This window comes from Amblyraja radiata, chromosome 8 (assembly GCF_010909765.2).
Source record: "Amblyraja radiata isolate CabotCenter1 chromosome 8, sAmbRad1.1.pri, whole genome shotgun sequence".
Classification (NCBI taxonomy): Eukaryota; Metazoa; Chordata; class Chondrichthyes; order Rajiformes; family Rajidae; genus Amblyraja; species Amblyraja radiata.
This window is the reverse complement of record NC_045963.1, coordinates 83,368,965-83,389,531: the sequence shown is the minus strand read 5'-3', so window position 1 is coordinate 83,389,531 and position 20,567 is coordinate 83,368,965. Positions and strand designations below refer to the sequence as shown.

Below are 20,567 nucleotides of genomic sequence, written 5' to 3'. Positions count from 1 at the left end.
ATAGCAATAATAATTAACTTAAAACTCCTACTCTGCTCAAAGGTCCGGCTTTTGAGTAAATCTGTTGCACATGAAAATGCAACATGCCTTTTTCCAGCTGTAAACAATCAGGTCCACTCTGAAGCTTCGTCACTGTAAAGCTTCCCCATGCAAACACACCACACGACTCCAGTGTCTGCAGGTAGCTTTCCACAAACTTCATTATATTTATGTTTCAGTCTTTTACTTGTATACACTAGCTCAGCAGTCCAGCAGTTGAAATATAGCAATATTTATTCCATGGCAGGCATGTGGTACTACCTGATAGTTCTATTAGAAAATGCACATTGCATCTATAAATTAGAAATATTTTATATAAAACAAATATTAGTGCTTTTTTTCTAAATAATTTGAAGGCACCCATCCTTTTTGACAACGTCCTCTATCCATTATTTGACAGTACCACCAACCATTGGGATTGCGTTCCAGCACCTCCACGCAACTCCCTTCTTGGAAACCCATGGTTTCTTCATCTCCCTGATAGTCAGCAATTGCAACGTACATCTCTCTCCAGTTGTTCTGCACGAACTGGGGTTTCTCCTGGATGCATACTGGCTTTGGTCTAACAGCAGACACAGGAATTCCGTTTTTCTGGGAGATTCTTGCTGTGACATCTGGTTCAACAACTCCACACTTTTCTGGAGGTTTACCCTTTGTTTGGCTGGAAGACGATATAGATGAGTGAAGGTTATCAGATTCATCAGGCTTCTTCCGTAACCGGACAGTACTGAAGGATGAATTTCGGCGAATACTGACTGTAGACCTGATATTGTCTGTGCACACCATAGATTCATTCCTCCTGAGTAATCCAGCCAGGTTGGTATTATCATTGCAAGAGGGGGCAACAAACACGGATTGCGGCCTCACAGTTGCTTGCTTTAAACCGTTTCTCATTTTTACGGAACCATTCACATTTCCTCCTAGTCTAGTAAACCCTCCAGGGGGTTTTGCAGGGATTGGAGGTGTTGCTCTCTTTAGACCAAGGTTGATGTTGTTTAATGCCTGGACCGTGTCTATTTTCTCAGTGCAGTTGCGTTGCTTTTCATTCATTGACCTCTCACCTCCACACGTTTCCAACTTAGCAGTGCACTCTGCAGGTTTGCCACTCACACGCTCCAAGAAATAGACAGGTGCCCATCCCTCCGTGTCTCCAATTCTAATAAACCACCAACCACTATCTTGTTTTTCCAGAACCTGTACCATTATTCCTGCTGGAAAACTGATTTCATTATCCTGGACTTTTTCATATTTATCCACTGTCCTATATTGGTACAATGACTCTGCCTCCTGCTCACTGGGCCTTGCTACGTCCGACTGATGATGACCCGGTGATGCATGTGTTGAAAGATCAACTGTACTTTTAGTGAAGGAATCTTCTGAATTTTCAGAGGATGTTAATGAACTGGTATCCGCATCATCACTTTTTGCCCCTTTGGAGCTATGCTTAATTTGTCCTGTGTGCCTAAGATGGCGCCTGATGCTGCTCATCTCCATATTCTGCACTTCTGGTTTTACCAGGAAAGGCTTTGGTCTTACAGAAGGCTTTGGCTTTGTGATGGGACTGGAAATGGCTCTCTGATCTGTGCCTGGATTTGTTTCACATGCGTCCTTTTCTCGTTTTGGTCCAGGTTTCTGTACAATGCACCCATTGATATCAACCATGGATTTGCTAGAATTCTCTGCACTCTTTCCAAGATCCAGGTCCTTTTTGGTCTCAGATTTTAACTGAAGATTTTTTAGAGAATGCTTTGAGGAAATGTGTTTTGGTGAAGAGCTGGTCTCAGTTACTGACAGTGTAGCAACAACCTGACTAACAATTTCATAGACCCCATTAGATACTAAATTATTGTTACTTCCTCCTTGGTTGTAATCCTTATCACCAGAAGTACACACGAATTGATGATCACAAGGTAAACTTTCTGAAGATTCACCAACTCTGAAGTAAGCTTTCCTCAGTGTGGAGTTTGGGCATTGTTTGATCTGCTGTTGGCTGGAATCTGTCTGGTCCTGTTCTAATAATTCTTCTTTGACTAGTTCATAATCAGTGCTCCTCAGATCATTTTGTGGCTCATGGTCATATAGTGCAGAAGGAATATCATACTCTGGTTCCTCAAACTTGGGTTTTTGCTGTGTGCATTCCCGCTCATTTCCTGGACTTGTTTCGCCAGAGTTTGGCTTGCTTTTGGTGGGTGGTGCTGGGGGAGGGATCTTTGGCCGCATTAGTGTGCTGCTTCTTCTGGACAGGTTTGGTTTCTTTCTTTTGTCAATATAAGACGATGGTGCCCAGCCTTCCTTTTGCCCAATCTGCACGTACCACCATCCGCCTAGATTTTTCTCAATGACCTATGGATTAAATATGTAAACAAGCACTATATTTCAGACAGATATAAAGAACAATCAGATAAAGATGAAGCGTGGAAGATGGAAGCAGAGGTGCATGGGCAAGGTGCTATAGAATTTTGTTGTAAATCCTTGCTTAATGCGAAGCCTTTCAAATGAAAATATTGCAAACATAAATATCAGTACTGAGTATTCTATAGAGGATTAAATATTGTGATTTTGTAAACCACATCAGGAAACGAATAGATGAATTGAGAAAGAAAGATCAGCTTTTTCCAAACCCCAGCAATTACACAGGCATGGAAGTAATTTGTTGGCACAACTAATGGAATACAGTAAACCCTCAATAACAGACCATGGGGTGGGAGAGGTCCGTTATTACAGATTGCCTGCTTAAAGCTGTGGGGTGGGGGTAAAGTTTAACCCAAGGCTGGGAGGAAGGAAACATGGCGTGGTGCGGTGGGGGGGGGGGGTGGGGGGTGTTAAATCAGCTGGATATCACAGGCCGGGGAGCCATAGATGTGGTGCACCAGGGACGGGTCCGGTACTCACGCAACGGGAGCTCGGCCAGCTATAACATAAATCCACTATATAGAGGTCCGTTATTGCGAGGGTGTACTGTACCGAGTCAGATCCCACCATCTTACTGACAATTAAGTCAGATCCCACCATCTTAAATAATTGTTTGAAAGTAACAAGCTTCAGCCGGGGATGATTAAAGTAGGAAGCCTACCTCAGCTTTCTGGCCTCCTCGGAAGCTGATGCCATCAGCAATGTGTGTCTGGAATTCTGCAATGGTGTAGTATTCCACTTCAACAGCAGGCGGCTCTGGAGGCTTGGGCAACTGGAATCCCTGGATATTTGAAATCGGAAGTGAAGACTGGTGAAACACTTTCACAGCTGCCGTCATTACCTCTTACGTGGAACAAAAGTAACAGAAAATTCCAAACATTGGCATTCAATTTATTCAGCTTTGCAGATACATATACTTTCTCTCCTTCCTGTTCTAAACATTTTGTATTTTCAGAAAAAAAAGAAATTCCAGAGAAAAAAGAATACATTTTGCCTCAATGTTTTGAGTGAAACTGTCATCTCAGAACCTGTCCCTGGTAGAATAGTTGATTTCGTAACTTTACCCCAATTTTCACTCTGCTCTCAAATTCATTTGTACTATTTCCGATACCTCTCCCCCCTTTCTAGATCCGTCTCAGGGTACAGGCTATCAACTCACATCTACTACAAACTTTGAAAGCTTCAAGATCTTAGGCATAAATGTTACCAGCAATCTGTCCTGGACTGAAGTTACAGCCAAAAAATGCAGCAAACGCCTCTACTTCCTCAGGAGACTGAGAAAATTCAACATCTACAAAGACTCAAACTTCTACAGATGGACATGACAATAATAAACCAAAACTATTGCAACACCATAATCTGCAAGTTGCCATCCAAAGCACACACGATATTTCCTGACTTGGAAATATATCATTTTTGCTTCACCATCACTGGATATTTTTTTTTTTTTTTTAATCTTGGAACTCTCTCCATAACAGCATTGTGAGTATACCCACACCTCAAGGGTTGCACTGGTTCAAGGCAGCAGCTCACCACCACCTTCTCAAGGATAACATGAGATGGGCTCAGTGTTGTATTGTCCCTGGTTGAACTACTTTCTCTGGCAGCTCATTCCATATACCCGCCATACTCTGTGTAAAAGAAAACCCCCCCCCCCCCCCCCCCCCCATTCTTTTCCCTCTCATCTTTTCCTCATAAGAAAACAAAATGCAGACATACCATACTTGCCTCCCTTCGTGGGGGCGGCTTCTGCCTTAGGTTTGGGGAACCTGCGAAAAAACAAAATTAAGATGAAAACATCTGCAGAAATCTGAAATTAAAAAACTCCATCTGTGGATAGAGAAATATTTAACAGAATTGACAGAGAAATTCTAAAACTAGCTTTCCGAGTTGAAACAATTTTAACAATGAAACAACTTACATGGCAATCGGCCTATATATATATTACCTAGAATCTATAGTACACAAAATGACCATTTAGGACAACCTAATGCAATGCTACACCTCACTCTCTTCATCATGTCAAACTCACAGTCAACTCTTACTTACTCCACACTATTTATCAAAATCTCTCTCTGCAGTAACGATTTCTGTTTTATCACCATTCTCTCGATAAACACATTTTTGTTCATGAAATGGATCCTTAGCTGGAACACTGAAGTGATATGGGTTGGTAGAAGTAGTAAATATAAACATATATTAACACAGACAATGTCAAACATTCAGAAAATCAAGTAATAGATTTAGACTGGTTGGAGCTTACTAAACAATGGTGGGAATTTGGTACAGGAATTGAAATATAGGGCCGAGAATGAATCAAGTAACTGGAGATGCAAGTAACAATGTCATACAATAATCATGAGAGACACATTTAGATATAGATGGGCCAAACCAAATTAGTCATATTAATGTGGAATCAAAGTCAGAGTTTAAATACAAGATTAAGTTAATGTTAAAGAACAAAAATTTAACAGGCTATTTTAACTCTGGAATCGTGCAATAACATAACAGTTAACTGGTCTTGTACATCAGGGGCCTCGGTGGCAATGACAGAGATCTGAGATTAAAATGTAAAGTTATATAGTTCTAACACCAAAGTCTTAAAACCTGAATGAAACAATCTACGAATGCAGAGGAGCAAATTGGTTTGGTATGTTGGGAAACTACGTTGAAAAGTCTGACAATAATCCAGCAATGGTTAATGTTCATAGAATTAATGCATAGAGTCACGGGACGTACAGCATGGGAGCAGGTCCTTCAGCCGGCTGCTTCTGCACCAACCACCTATTTTCCCAATGCTATATTAATCTGCTTTTACATTAACTGCCTGCAGATTCCACAACTAGGGGCCATATACAGTGACCAAGTAACCTATCAATCATGGTTTTATTACAATAAAGTATAACATAGAAATGCAAAGCATACACTGTGCCAGCCACGATGTCTGTATGCACGGATCCCATTTACAGGCCTTTGGCCTATATCTCTACTTCTTTTCTATCCAAATATCTGTGGAAAAGCCTGTTAAATGTTATTGTGTGTCTCCACCTCCTCTGGCAGCTGGTACCAGATATTAACCATGCTCTGTGTGAAAAACCTACCCCACAGATCTCTTTTCACCATTGCCTAGCCAAGCTGACCTTGCAACGCCAATCCAGTGCTGCCAGCAGGCCTTCATGGCCAAGTTAAGACACTAACATTTTTAACAACTCTGAACTTGAAGCGTACATGATGGTGCTGGTTATGTGGCAACTCTTATGTGCTGCCTCAGTGTAATCTACTATCTTACACGCTTGTACTCAAGTATATTGCGCTTGTGTATCATAAGATTCTTACTGAACAGTATACAAAAACAGAATTTGACTGTATCTAGGTACATGTGACAATAAAGTACCAATGAACCATTGGATTGGTAAACATGGTTTTAGGTCAGACTCAAGCTGGAATTTGTTATTATAGAACAGGAAACTTCTTCATCCCGTACCTATCTCTGCTCTCTGTGGAGCGATCCTGGCCACAGCTGGGGTGCCTGGTGTGGCTCGACTGAATCTCTTCTCTGTTCCTATTAACACTGCTACATCACCATTGGTCTGTTCACATGGCAGTGGAAGGCTAATCTCCTTTGCAGTGAGTGGAGGATGATCATAATGTCTGGGCTCGTTCTCTGTCTGAATCTCTTTTTCACTGCTTGTTTTCTTGTTCAGAAGGTTACTTATTTCCATTATGTTGCCAATGATCTCAACCGGCCCATTAACAGGCTTCTTCGTTGGAGAAAGTTCATCTTTGATTTTCCTCAGATATGATGCAGGTGCCCATCCCTCTTTGCCTTGATATCTGGGAAAATAAAATTACAAATTTACAAACAATATTATTTTACTTTTGCCTTAATTACTGCAAATATCAATCCTCAAACTATCAGCCCGAAACCGAATATTGCTATATTTAAGAGGGAGTTAGATGTGGCCCTTGTTGGATCAGGGAGTATGGAGAGAAGGCAGGTACAGGATACTGAGTTGGATGATCAGCCATAATCATATTGAATGGCGGTGCAGGCTCGAAGGGCCGAATGGCCTACTCCTGCACCTATTTTCTATGTTTTTATGTCTATGTTTCTATGAATCTTTGGAGCCGAATAAAATAGTCAAGAGTCAAGAGTGTTTTATTGGCCTTTAATAAAATCTGACAGTGTGCACTTTAACCACATGTCATTTTTTTCTGTTACAAATCTCAAATTGTGGAGTACAGAGGCAAATAAATAAATGGTGGGTCTTTGTCCCAAACATTAAGGAGGGAGGGACGGAGGGACACACACACAGATAGACAGACACACAGACAGACAGACAGACAGACAGACAGACAGACAGACAGACACACACAGACGTAGTGCAATAATAACAATAACAATCTATTGTAGTTTAGAGCTTATTTGAGGTTGTAGTGTTTAATAGCCTGATGGCTGTAGGGAAGAAGCTGTTCCTAAACGTAGACGTTACAGTTTTCAGATGGCAGGAGTGAAATGAATGTATGGCCAGGGTGGTGCGGGTCTCTGATGATGCTGGCTGCCTTTTTGAGGCAGAGACTCCGGTAAATCCCTTTGATGGTGGGGAGGTCAGAGCCGGTGATGGACTGGGTAGTCACAATTTTTTGCAGTCTTTTTCGCTCCTGGGCATTCAAGTTGCCGAACCAGGCCGTGATGCAACCAGTCAATATGCTCTCTACTGTACACCTGTAGCAGTTCAAGAGAAGTTCATACCAAATCTCCGTAATCTTGTCAGGAAAGAGAGGCATTGATGCGCTTTCTTTATAATTGCATCAGTGTGCTGGGTCCAGGAAAGATCTTCTGAAATATGCACACCCAGGAATTTGAAGTTTTGACTCTCCCCACCATTGATATAAACAGGATTGGGGGTCCTCATCCTTCCTCTTCCAAAGGCCACAATCAGTTAATTGGTTTTATTGATATTGAGACCCAGGTTGTTGTGCTGGCACCATTTGGTCAATCGATCGATCTCACTTCTGTACTCTGACTCATCACCATCTGTAATTCGTCCAACAACGGTGGTGTCGTCGGCAAACATGAAGATGGAGTTCGCACTGTGTCCTGCTATACAGTCATGAGTGAGTATAGCAGGGGGCTGAGCACGCAGCTTACTGATTGTTAATGAGGAAGAAGTGTTTCTGCCAATTCGAACTGACTGTGGTCTGTGGATGAGGAAGTCGAGGATCCAATTGCAGAGGGATGCCCAGAGACCCAGTCCAGCTTTTTTTTTGTATCAAAAGTAATTTATTTAATTACAAATACGATACAAACACCCCAAAATACCAAAACCGGCGTAACACACCCACCACCACAGTGCAAAATCACCATATTATCTACATTTTCAAACAACTATGTTACCATCCATACAAATATACTAAATAACTACTATACAACTATGGCCCTCTCTAAAACCACCCGGGAAAGGGGCAAGCATCCTGCTCGGGCAAAACCCTCTTCCGCCAGGCACCATGACTCGCGGATGGCCAGCTTGGCCAGGCCAGGGAGCAACCCAACCAGGACATCTTCGGCCCTACCCACTCCCTAGATCCCGTCACCAGTCCTTCGGTCTGGTGACGGGATCTAGTCCTCCCTAGATCCCGTCATCAGTCGCTGACAGCGGAGCCACTCCTCCCCCTACGGACCAAGGGTGGAGTGGTGTGGTAACCAGCTTGGAGGGGATAATGGTATTGAACTCCGAGCAGCAGTCTATAAACAACAGCCTGACATAAGTGTTTTTATTGTCCGGTGCAGTGCAGGGGGAGAGCCAGTGAGATCACATCCTACGTTGACCTGTTGTGATGGTAGGCGACTGTAATGGGTCGAGGTTCTTGTTGAGGTAGGAGTTGATATGCACCATAACCAACCTCTCAAAGCACTTCATCACCACGGACGTTAGTGCCACTGGTTGATAGTCGTTGAGGCACATCACCTTACTCTTCTTGGACACCGGTATTATTGATGCCCTCAAAGTAGGTATGTTGCAAAACCTACCTGAAGCGTCGTTGAAAATCTGTCGCTGCAAGTGTGCGCGATTTTGGCGCCGTTTAGAGGGGGCGGGTTTAAAACGCGATTTTCTCTAAGCTGTTCCAATCGAAAATGTTCAGCCTAGTTAATTATTAACGAAAAATCGCTGGAAGACCCCGTCGCAAAAGCTATTTTTAGGTTTAAAGGCCTTGAATAATAGTTATAGTAGTTTAAAAATCAATCTCTAAACCCGCGACCGCCAGCAACCGCAGGGTCTCATAAAGCAAATAGCAGAAGTTAGGTTGTATATTTTTACATTAAAAAGGGCTTCTAAAGATCCCTTTATACAAAGTTTAATATTGCGAGTAGCTCAATTTGGGCCCATTATATCCCGCAGTATTTTTCTCGGCATTTGGGGCACAAATCTACCGCAATGTGAACATTCTAAACCAGCGCGTTCCACAGGGACCCACTGGAAAGCTGATTTAAATGGGCATTTATTTACAACAATTAAACACTAAATTCCTTCCATTTGGCCTATAAATTAATGTAAATGAGATTTAAAAATCATGTTTTATTGTGAATTATTTGTGAATATTATTTGGACATTTAGGCTATTTAAAAATGTTAATCATTTATTAAGAAATGGATAGATGTTTAGATCTAGTAATTGAAGTCTGAAATTAGCTACAATTAGGTAACTAACTAACTATGTGCTTTAATTTCAGGTCATCCAAGTAAGATTATTTTATATTTGTTTCAGAATGCTTCAATCTATGATAACTGAAAATTTCATTCAGTTCTCTTAATTTTTAAGAAAGTTATGGGCTTTTGACTGTTCACGATCACAGCTTTTTTGTTATGTCCATAGAAAATCAATAGGGAACAAGATGCTCATTTCCCAGTATGAAAATGGCCATAACTTTTTAAATACTTGAGATATGAAAGTGAATTAGGTGTCAAATTAAACTTATTTTTATGCTTTATCTGATGGGATAAATTACAGACTTGATTTTTAAAATCTCAAAATTTTGTAACATTGCTACTCAAAGCAGGTGGGAACCTCAGACCTCACTAATGAGAGGTTGAAAATGTCTGCAAAATCTCCAGCCAGTTGGTCAGCACAGGTTTTGAGAACTCGACCCGGTATACAATCAGGTCCAGATGCTTTCTGAGGGTTCACCCCCCGAAGGATCTTCTGACATCAGTCTCTGTAACTGTGACTAATACCATCAGGGCATATGGGGGTTCAGGAAGGCATATCAGTGTTCTCCCCATCAAAGCGCGTGTAGAACGCATGATTTCATCAGGGAATGGTGCTTCACTGTCGTTTGAGCTGCCTCCTGATTTCGCCAATATATAATCTAGAACTGTGACTATTTCTGAAGCCTTGCCAACTTACTGCCCATATCAACAAGCAGCCAAATCTGAACACCATCAAGCATGAACTCTTAGTTGCTAAAAAATGTTCATGGAACTAATAGACGTGTCATGGAACAAAGGAGCCAATTAGCCCAACTAGTTAGTTACAGGATAGACAGCATTGACTTTCATATGGAAAGGCACCGTCTGATAAGGGATAGTCAGCTTAGATTTCTGAGTGGGAAACTGCTTTAATAACATTGTAATCGAAATCCTTAATAAAGATGACGAAGAACAGTGGACCAAACACCGAACCCTGCAGCACACTACTGGTCATGGGCCTTCAATCTGAATAACAACCCTCCATTACCACTCTCTGACTGCACCAAACCAATTATGCATGCAATGAGCTAGCTCACCCTAGATCCCATGTGATCTAATCTTCTGGAATGGCCAACCATGCAGGAACTTGTCAAGGCTTTGCTAAGGTCTATGTTGGCAATGTCTACTGCCGTGACATCGTCAATCCTCTTTGTCAAAGTTTTCACTTGCACCTCCTCCAACCTCATCTACTGTATCCGCTGTTCCAAATGTCGACGAGACTAAGCGCAGTCCATCTTAACTTGCCTGATCTTCCGGTTGCTCAGCACTTCAACTCTCCCTCCCATTTCTAATCTGACCTTTCTGTCCTGAGCCTCCTCCATTGTCAGAGTGAGGCCCAGTGCAAATTGGAGGAACAACACCTCATATTTCACTTAGGTAGTTTACATCCCAGCAGTGTGAACATTGACTTCTCTAACTTCAAATACCCCTTGCTTTCCCTCCCTATCCCCTCCCCCTTCCCAGTTCTCCCACCAGTCTTACTGTCTCCGACTACATTCTATCGTTGTCCCGCTCACTCCCCTGATATCAGTCTGAAGAAGGGTATCGACTCGAAACATCACCCATTCCTTCTCTCCAGAGATGCTGCCTGTCCCGCAGAATTACTCCAGCATTTTATGTCAATCCTCTTAAAAATAAAAAAAAAACTCCAGATTTCCCATGCTCAAAACCATGCCAACAACTGCTAATCAATCTGATCTTTGCAAATGCTGGTCGATCCTGACTCTCAAAATTCCCTTCAGTAACATTCCCACCACGGATGTTAGGCTCGATGGCCTGTAGTTCCCTGGCTAATCTTTGTAGCCCTTTTTTAAAATAGAAGAACAACATTAACCACCTTCCAGTGTTGAACCTATGGCTAAAACTAATGTAAATATCTCTGCCATGGTCACTGCAATTTATTCGAGCTTTTCACAATGTTATACAATGTACAGGCCCCAGGGATTTATTCACCCAAAAATGCTTCAAGACAGCCAGCATCTTCTGTTTTGTAATGGGGAGGCACAAGTGACTTCAGATGCAGGAATCTTGAGCAAAGCACATTGAGTATAAAAACCAAAAAGTAATGATGCAGCTCTAAAAGACTTTGGTTAGGCTACATTTGGAGTATTACATACAGTTCCGGTGGCTCCAGTACAGAAAGGGTGTGGAGGCTTTGGAGAAGGTGCAGAGTGGTGCCTGGATTAGGAAGTATTAGCTACAAGAAGAGGTTGGACAAACTTGGATTGATTTCTCTAGACCGCTGGATATTGTGGGGAGAGTTGATAGAAGTCTATAAAATAAGCTTGATAGGATAGACAGAACCTTTTACCCAGGTTGGAGGACATAGTTATAAGGTAAAAGGAGCAAAGTTTATAGATGTGCAGGACAAGTTTTTTTACTCGGAGGGTGGATGCCTGGAACGCACTGCCATGGGTGGTGGGAGTTACAAGACTGGCTTTTAAGAGGCTTTTAAATAGGCACATGGATATGCAGGGAATGGAGGGATTATGGATCATGCACAGGCAGATAAGATAAGTGTGGGCCTAAGGAACTGTTCCCATGCTGTAGTTTTTTATTGTAGAAAACAAAGTACTTTAATAACTCAGCAGATCAAGCGGTATCTCTAGAGGTCATGGATAAGCAACTTTCGGGTAAGAACCGTCAGACTAATTGTAGTCGGGGGAGAAGGCTGTAAAAGATGTGTGTGTGTGGGTCAAAGCCTGGCAAATTATAGGCAAAAGCAGATGGGAGGTGGGGGGCCCTAAAATAATAAACTGGTAGGCTGCATTTGTTTTCCTTGGAGTAGATGTCTAACAGGGAAATAGATTGAGGTAAGCAAAACTCTGAAGGTATTCTCAAAACATTTAGTAAGTATATAGAGGAACACTTCAATGCTGTGGCATTGAAGACTATAGAATGAGGGAATTAGGATTAGTATAGTCAGGTACTGAATGGTCAGCATGGGCACAGCAGACTGAAGGTCCTGTATCGGTGCTACATGATGCCATCAGGTATTATGAATACCTAACATTGGTAATGAAGTAGGGATACAGCTTAATTAGACGTAAATAATTTGGACACAAGGTTTCTAATGCACTGCAGCCGGAGAAAAACCTTGTTGAATATTCCCTTTTGTGCAGAGTGAGGTCATTTGGCAGCAACTTCTGTTGCTGCAATCAAAAGCAGAAATGTAGCTTTTCAACTATTAACCCATACTGAGACAAATGTATCTATGTGTTTAAAAGAAGAACATTCACTATACAATTGCTGAAAATGACACAAAGTGCGGGTTCAGGCAGCATCCCTGGAGAACATGGATGGGTGATGTTTCGGGTCAAGACCCTTCACCATACTATTGCAGTGGATACTGCTTGTGTGTAACTCATAGTAAGTAACCACCTCAAACAGCAGAAGCTTCAAGATATGATTAGCTCACAAACAGATAAATGTTACTACTCCACTCAAACTAATCTCCCAAAAACGTGCAAAGTGAACTTTCATTATGGCCTAAGCCAAGGCTTTGGTTCTTAAGAAGTAAATGCGGGCAAGAAGCAGACAAACAAGTTTGTGGAGTAAAATGTCTTCATGTCTGAGAGCCACTTCCTGCCATCTGCTTTCCAGCTCTGAAATCCTGGAATTACTCCAGTGGGGAATAACTGTAAAAAGAAACAGGAAATGAGGGAATCTGCTGACAGAAGCATTCTGGGAGAGTTGGATGAGTTCCACCAAAAGGCAGCACGATTGGCCATTGAACCTAGATGTCAAGGGACTCAAACTCCCTCACTCCCCATTAGTGTACTAATGGTAAAGTCCAAAGAACAGAAGTAAATCACAGCTGACTGTGCCTGCATAATGTACAGAAAATGGGCCCCAGCAAATGATTACAACTAGATTTTCTTACACAGATTATGAATAGGTAAAATATACAATATTTGTAGCAAAATGAAAACTTGCCAAATCTGCCCTCACAACTAACTTTTCCACTTCAGAATTGTTTTCAGAGCCAGTTTTGGAACATAGTAATTTGCAGGAGATTTGCCCATAATTCATGCCAGCGCACAATTATTTACATTGCCCCTATGCCAACTCAAGCAGTAAAAAGTATTGGCGTTCAAAGTTCTCTTCCAAGCACGGAAAAATGTGAAAAGGGTTTTTACCTCCAACGAGTTCCAGACCCAACGACAGTTTAACTGAAAAAAACAACACCCCTCATTTTTCCCTAAAACTTTCTCAGAATTTACATAAATATGGCAATCGAACAGATTTTAATGTCCCAAAGAGCAACACATGACACTTGTCTGGATTAAACTCTAACTGCCATTTTACTGCCCATTAGTTTAGGTTTATTATTGTCATGCATACAGAGGTACAGCGAAAAGCTTTGTTTTGTATGTTATCCAAACCGATCAGATATACCCAGTCCGAAGAAGGGTCTCGACCCAAAATAACACCCATTCCTTCTCTTCAGAGATGCTACCCGTCTGAGTTACTCCAGCATTTTGTGTCTATCTTTGGTTTAAACCAGCATCTGCAGTTCCTTCCTACCTATGTCTCCCAGATATACTCTATATAAATACAATCAAGCCTAACTCAAGTACAATAAGTAGAGCAAAGGAGAAGATACAGAGTGCAGGACAGAGTTTTCATCATTGCTGGAGTGGCTCAACAGGTCAGGCAGCATCTCTGGGGAACATGGATGGGCGAGGTTTCGGGTTGAGACACTTCTTCAGACTGAAAGTCAGGGAGAGGGAAAGTAGAGGTATGAAAAGGTACAAAGAACAATTGGATAAAAGGTATGAAAAGAACAAATCGAAGCCAGCAACGGTGATCAAGGAAAGGGCAAGCCCACAATGGTCCATTGTTGGTGGCGGTAAAGGTGATAACGAGGCGATACAGTGAAACTAAACAAGACATCAGTGGAACTAGAAGGACGACTATGATGCCAAACTAATCTCCTTTGGCTGAATGTGATCCATATCCCTCCACGTCACCTGGTAATGGACAGAATAGATTGTAGCATTGGAGAGGATATATCTTGCACTAAACGTTATTCCCTTTATCATGTTTCTGCACACTGTGGATGGTTCAATTGTAATCATGTATTGTCTTTCCGCTGACTGGTTAGCACCCAACGGTACACGTGACAGCAAACTAAACTCGAAACACCATCTGCCCTGCCATTGAATGTGATCGTGTTTGATCCAACACAGACTCTATGCCAGATCTCCTTAACCATCAACCCCCTGATCTTTCAAATATATATATATGCGTTCTTTGTAAGTACTTCCCATAAACTCTGGATTCTTAGAGCAGCTTGTAATGGAGCCGACTAGAGAAAAGGCAATTCTGGATTTAGTGATGTCTAATGAACCAGATTTGATAAGAGATCCGCTTGGAGGAAAAGATCATAATATGATTAGTTTTAATCTGAAATTTGAGAAGTAGAAGGTTAAATCGGAAGTGACAGTGATGCAGTTGAACAAAGGGGACTATGAAGGCATGAGGAGCTGGCCAAGGTAGACTGGAAAAGGATCCTAGCAGGAATGACGTGGAACAGCAATGGCAGGAAGTTCTGGGTATAAGCGGAAGACACAGGATCATTTCATTCCAAAAAGGAAGAAAGAATCTAAGGGGAGTAGGAGGCAAAGGTGGCTGACAAGTAAGTTAGGGATAGAATAAAACTAAAAGAAAAGATGTATAACACAGCAAAGAGTAGCCGGAAGCTTTTGGGATTGGGAAACTTTCATAGGACAACAGAAGGAAACAAAACGAGCAATATGGGCTGAAAAGATTAAGTACGAGGAGAAGCTGGCCAGGAATATAAAGAAGGACAGTAAAAGCATCTTTAGATATGTTAAAGGAAAAAGAGTAGCAAAGTCAAATGTGGGTCCCTTGAAGGCAGACACGGGTGAAATTATTATGGGTAACAAGGAAATGACAGAAGAGTTGAACAGGTACTTCGGATCTGTCTTCACTAAGGAAGACACAAACAATCTCTCAGATGTACTGGAGGACAGAGGATCTAAGGGGGTAGAGGAACTGAAAGAAATTTTCATTAGGTGAGAAATAGTATTGGGTAGGCTAATGGGACTGAAGGATGATAAATCCCCTGGGCAGGACGATCTGCATCCCAGGGTCCTCAGAGAGGTGGCTCTAGAAATGGTGGACGCATTGGTGATCATTTTCCAATGTTCAATAGATTCAGGATCAGTTAGCTAATGTTATCCTATTTTTCAAGAAAGGAGCGAGAGAGAAATCAGGGAATTACAGACCAGTAAGCCTGACCGGTGGTGGGAAAGATGCTGGAGTCAATTATTAAAGAGGTAATAATGGGGCATTTGGATAGCAGTAAAAGGATTAGTCCAAGTCAACATGGATTTATGAAAGGGAAATCATGCTTGACTAATCTTCCCGAATTTTTTGAGGATGTGACAAGTAAAATGGATGAAGGGGAGCCAGTGGATGTAGTGCATCCAGACTTTCAGAAAGCCTTTAATAAGGTCCCGCACGGGAGACTGGTGGCTAAAATTAGAGCACATGGTATTGGGGGTAGGGTGTTGAAATGGATAGAAAATTGGTTGGCAGGCCGGAAGCAAAGAGTAGGAGTGAACAGGTCCTTTTCAGAATGGCAGGCAGCGGCGAGTGGAGTGCCGCAAAGCTCGGGTGTTGGAGCCGCAACTATTTACCATATATATTAATGATTTGGAAGAGGGAATTAGGAGCAACACTCGCAAGTTTGTGGATGACACAAAGCTGGGAGGCCGTGTGAACTGTGAAGAGGATGTTAGGAGGTTGCAGGGTGACCTGGACAGGTTGAGTGAGTGGGCAGATGCATGGCAGATGCAGTATAATATAGATAAATGTGAGGTTATCTACTTTGGCGACAAAAACAAGGGGCAGATTATTATCTCAATGGGGTTAGGTTAGGTAAGGGGGAGGTGCAGCAAGACCTGGGTGTCCTTGTACACCAGTCACTGAAAGTTGGCGTGCAGGTACAGCAGGAAGTGAATAAAGCTAATGGAATGTTGGCCTTCATAACAAGAAGATTTCAGTATAGGAGTAAAGAGGTTCTTCTGTAGTTGTATAGGCTCTGGTAAGACCACATCTGGAGTATTGTGTACAGTTTTGGTCTCCTAATTTGAGGAAGGACATCCTTGTGATTGAGGCAGTGCAACATAGGTTCACGAGATTGATCTCTGGGATGGCAGGACTGTCATATGAGGAAAGATTGAAAAGATTAGGCTTGTATTCACTGGAGTTTAGAAGGATGAGGGGGTATCTTATAGTAACATAAAATTATAAAAGGACTGGACAAGCTGGATGCAGGAAAAATGTTCCCGATGTTGGGTCCAGAACCAGGGGCCACAGTCTTAGAATAAAGGGGAGGCCTTTAAGAATGAGGTGAGAAAAAACTTTTCACCCAGAGAGTTGTGAATTTGTGGAATTCCCTGCCACAGAGGCCAAATCACTGGATGGATTTAAGAGAGAGTTAGATAGAGCTCTAAGGGCTAGTGGAATCAACGGATATGGGGAGAAGGCAGGCACGGGTTATTGATTGGGGACGATCAGCCATGATCACAACGAACGGCGGTGCTGGCTCGAAGGGCCGAATGGTCTCCTTCTGCACCTATTTTCTATGTTTCTATGAACGGTTCTCAGTCATAAATAGGAGTCTGATGTAGGTGTCCATGTTGTCTAAGTGTTCCAGAGATGAGTTTAGGGCCAGGGAGATGGCATCTGCTGTGGACCTATTGCGATGGTAGGCAAACTGATTTATGCAAAGATCAGATATGTTGCTGCTCACTGTGCATTACACGCTTCTCCGTTAATTATGTATGCTTACACCTGATGAACACTACAGGCCCGAGGGAAAACTCCTCATCAGAATACTGACTTCAAAAGTACATAATACAAAGCTCTTTGAAATGACACAATATAGTAAAACCTTCAGAGGCAACGTTGTTGCTCTTTATTTTTTCTTGTATGGTTTTCTCTCACTGAATAATTTGAAATTTTTAAGTTCATAGGGTTATAGGAGCAGACTTAGGCCATTTGGCCCATCGAGTCTACTCCATCATTCAATCATGGCTGACCTATCTTTCCCACTCAACCCCATTCTCCTACCTTCTCCCATAACTCGACATTCTTACTAATCAATCTGTCAATCTCTGCCTTACAAATACCCAAATTACTTGGCCTCCACAGCCGTCTGTGGCAAACAATTTCCAGCGATTCATCACCATGTGACTAAAGAAATTCCTCCTCATCTCCTCTCTAAACATTCGTCCTTTTATTCTGAGGGCTATGCCCTCTGGTCCTAGACTCTTCCACTATTGGGAACATCCTCTCACATCCAGGCCTTTCATTATTCGGTAAGTTTCAATGAGGTCCCTCCTCATCCGTTTAAACTCTAGTGAGTACAAGCCCACTGCCGTCAAACGCTCATCACATGTTAATCCAATCATTCCCAGGATCATTTCATAAACCTCCTATAGGCCCTCTCCAATGGCCAGCACATCCTTCCTCAGATATGGGGCCCAATTTTAATTATAATTATCGCTCTAAAGCTGTAACAGCTTCAATACAATTGCCTATGTTCATTGCCCTGTACTGTAAGGTAAATGGATATTAACAGCAAAGCACGGTTTTCCAGTTTAGCTCTGAAACAAAGCTCACCTGATGAACCACCAGCCTTCGAGATTTCGCTGGATGACCTCCACCATGACGCCCTTCTCAAACCAATTTCATCTTTGCCCTGGTTGACGTACTGTTGCACAGTGATATATTTTTCCTCTATGACAAATAAACATCATCGCAAAGTTAGAGGCAAGATGTTTCCAAAATCTTCAGTTGCTACAGCGTTGGTGAGCATCCAGAACAATTCAACAAGCTCTCTCTCTAAGCTTCCTCTACTTCATTCTTGAACTCAATGTTTAATTAAGCAATCTTTTGAATAAAGAAAAGTAGCAGAATAGATTTATAAGATGGTTCTGCAAGGCAGAAGAAGCAGTCTGCCCATTGTCCTCGTGCTGACTTTCGGAAATGGTCTCCAGTTAATTCAATTTCTGTTTAAATGAAGGAACTTTTTTTAAATGAAGCATCTTGGTCGGCATGAACAAGTTGGGCTGAATGACTATGTTTTAGATATGAATGTAGGAGGAATGATTAGTAAGTTTGTAGATAACATGAAAATTATTGTGTTGTGGTCAGCGAGCAAGGTTGGCTGGCTATCGGAGTAGATAGATCACATTAAAAAAAATAAAAATTGGTGGAGCATTAGCACATTTATTCAATAGGACTATGCACAAAGTATTTTAAGTGGAACAAAGGGGAAAGATGTGGTACAGATAGTGGGTTGATAGCTGGAACAAGCTGCCAGAGTGGCTGGTGGAATCCGATGAAATTAATATGTTTATGCGTACAGACAGACACTTAAATAAGTAGGGCATGGGGGATATTGGCCTAATGCGGTCAAATGGGATTCATGTAGATGGGCAAAAAATGCCAGCATGGAGGTAGTGAGCTTAAGGGCAATGTACTGTACTTCAATGTCTCTGATGATGATGATAGTTCAGCACTGGAATAAACTATTAAACATACAAATATTTAACCTATAATATATTCAACACATTGTAGTTCAAACAGGAAATAACTCAGACATAAGGAAGAAATGCACAGAATTCCCTCCTGCATCTCTGGTATTTGCCCACTAACAACATTACATAAAATGAATGCCTGCATCGGAACAGCTGCTAAATGTGACCATGAAGTGTTATTTTAAGGAGACTGTTAAGTTAAACCTAATTCTGGTTATATTGGAATTCGTTAAAAAAAACACAAAGCTCAGAAATTCAGTTCTATGATACCATTGTGAGGATAAGACTGGAGAAGTTACGTCATTTGATTTTATTTGAAATAGCTTGTGCTTCAAATGTGCCTCTGAGGTTGGAGAGCAATGGCAATTCCACTAGCAATGAAGAGCAGCAGGAATGAAAAACAAATCAAAGTCTCATTTGAAAACATATAGCAAAGTCTCATTTGAAAACACATAGCATATAAATTTTGCATCAACTGGAATTATTTGTTGGTTCTGGAAAATTCTCAATATTTCCAAAGCCAACTCACTGAAGAGGCCTTAATTCCACACCAAGCTTCCATGTGAGGAGGGTTAGAACACGAGAGGGGAGAGCTGAGGGGGGGGGGGGGGGGTTCTGAAGGAGAACATGGGAGAATGAGCAGAACATTGGGAAGTCTGCCAAGATATGCAGAGGGGAAAAGGGTTGCTAGTCAGAGTATGGAAGTGAAATGGTAAAACTAGATATCGGAGCAAAGAGTCAAAATGAATATAGAATAATACAGCACAGCATGGAATAACTTGGGAGCAGAACAGAGCTTAGGCAAGAACAGCAGGGTATGAGAACTGATCATAACTTGGGGAAAGAAGTCAAGCTTGCAACTCTGCCTTCCCCCAATTCCTGGGGGAAAGGCAGAGGGAAATAACAGAAGAGGCTTGATGGAGGCAATCGCAGAATGTGACAGCAGAACCAATGGAGAGGGAGGACTTAACAGTGGAGCTGCAGACTTAACATTTTATTATTTAAATCTAATGAATGCAAGCATTTTTTTTGACAGGATTTCAAAAGGCTGGCTTTTTAACAGCATATCTTTGAGTAGGGAGAGAGCATACCTGATAGATTCCAAGATCAGTGATGAAATGAGGAATAACATTCATCAAAAAAATTTACATTTAATTTTAACCAGGAAAAAATAAGCAGACTTATTAACAAAACTTGTGCAAAAAAAAAACAAACAAAAAAATTACTGGTGTGTAGCAGGAGCTCATTCAAAGCCACACCAAGCCTGTGATTTCTGTAATGCACACAGCGACTTCACAGGCAAAATCATCCCCATATATTCATTTTTAGCATTTTTCATTTCTGAGAATTAAAAAATGTAAGCAATGGATTTCAGAATTTCCCTTCTTTTCTAGCATAAATTTGACAGGCCAAATGGCTTCATCCTTTGTTGCATCCACTCCGGTAGGTGCAGAAATCAAAGAATAAAAAAGCAGAACAAATTATCAGTACCTTTCAACGAGGGAATGTGATAGAAACATAAAACATAACACATGCACACACAATCAACAAATTGGAAGCATCAGGCCTTTAGTGAAAGCTGTTTTGTCTCTGTCCGGTAGCGGAATAAAGGCTGTGCGTGATTGAGCGGGCACGGGGCTTTGTTCACCTGGGCTTTGTTGCGCGGCTACACATTCCTCCCAAAGTCCACCTCCGATCCAGCCGACGCAGATGAGCTTTAGTCTCTCTTAGTGACTATAAGTATGGAGTGTGAAATATTACAAAACAGACACAAAATCAAACAGCCAAGT

At 41.8% G+C, this 20,567-nt stretch overlaps 1 protein-coding gene across 1 annotated transcript; it reads right to left on the bottom strand.

Annotated features, from left to right (window-relative positions):
* Positions 1-335: 335 nt before the first annotated feature.
* Positions 336-19,913, bottom strand: LOC116976545 (SH3 and PX domain-containing protein 2A-like). Its single transcript, XM_033026434.1, is given in 7 exon segments — positions 336-2,382; positions 3,113-3,232; positions 4,171-4,220; positions 5,936-6,285; positions 17,858-17,921; positions 17,924-17,972; positions 19,869-19,913. Coding segments are annotated over 7 exon segments (2,694 nt in total). The 3' UTR covers positions 336-366.
* Between the last annotated feature and the right edge of the window lie 654 nt (positions 19,914-20,567).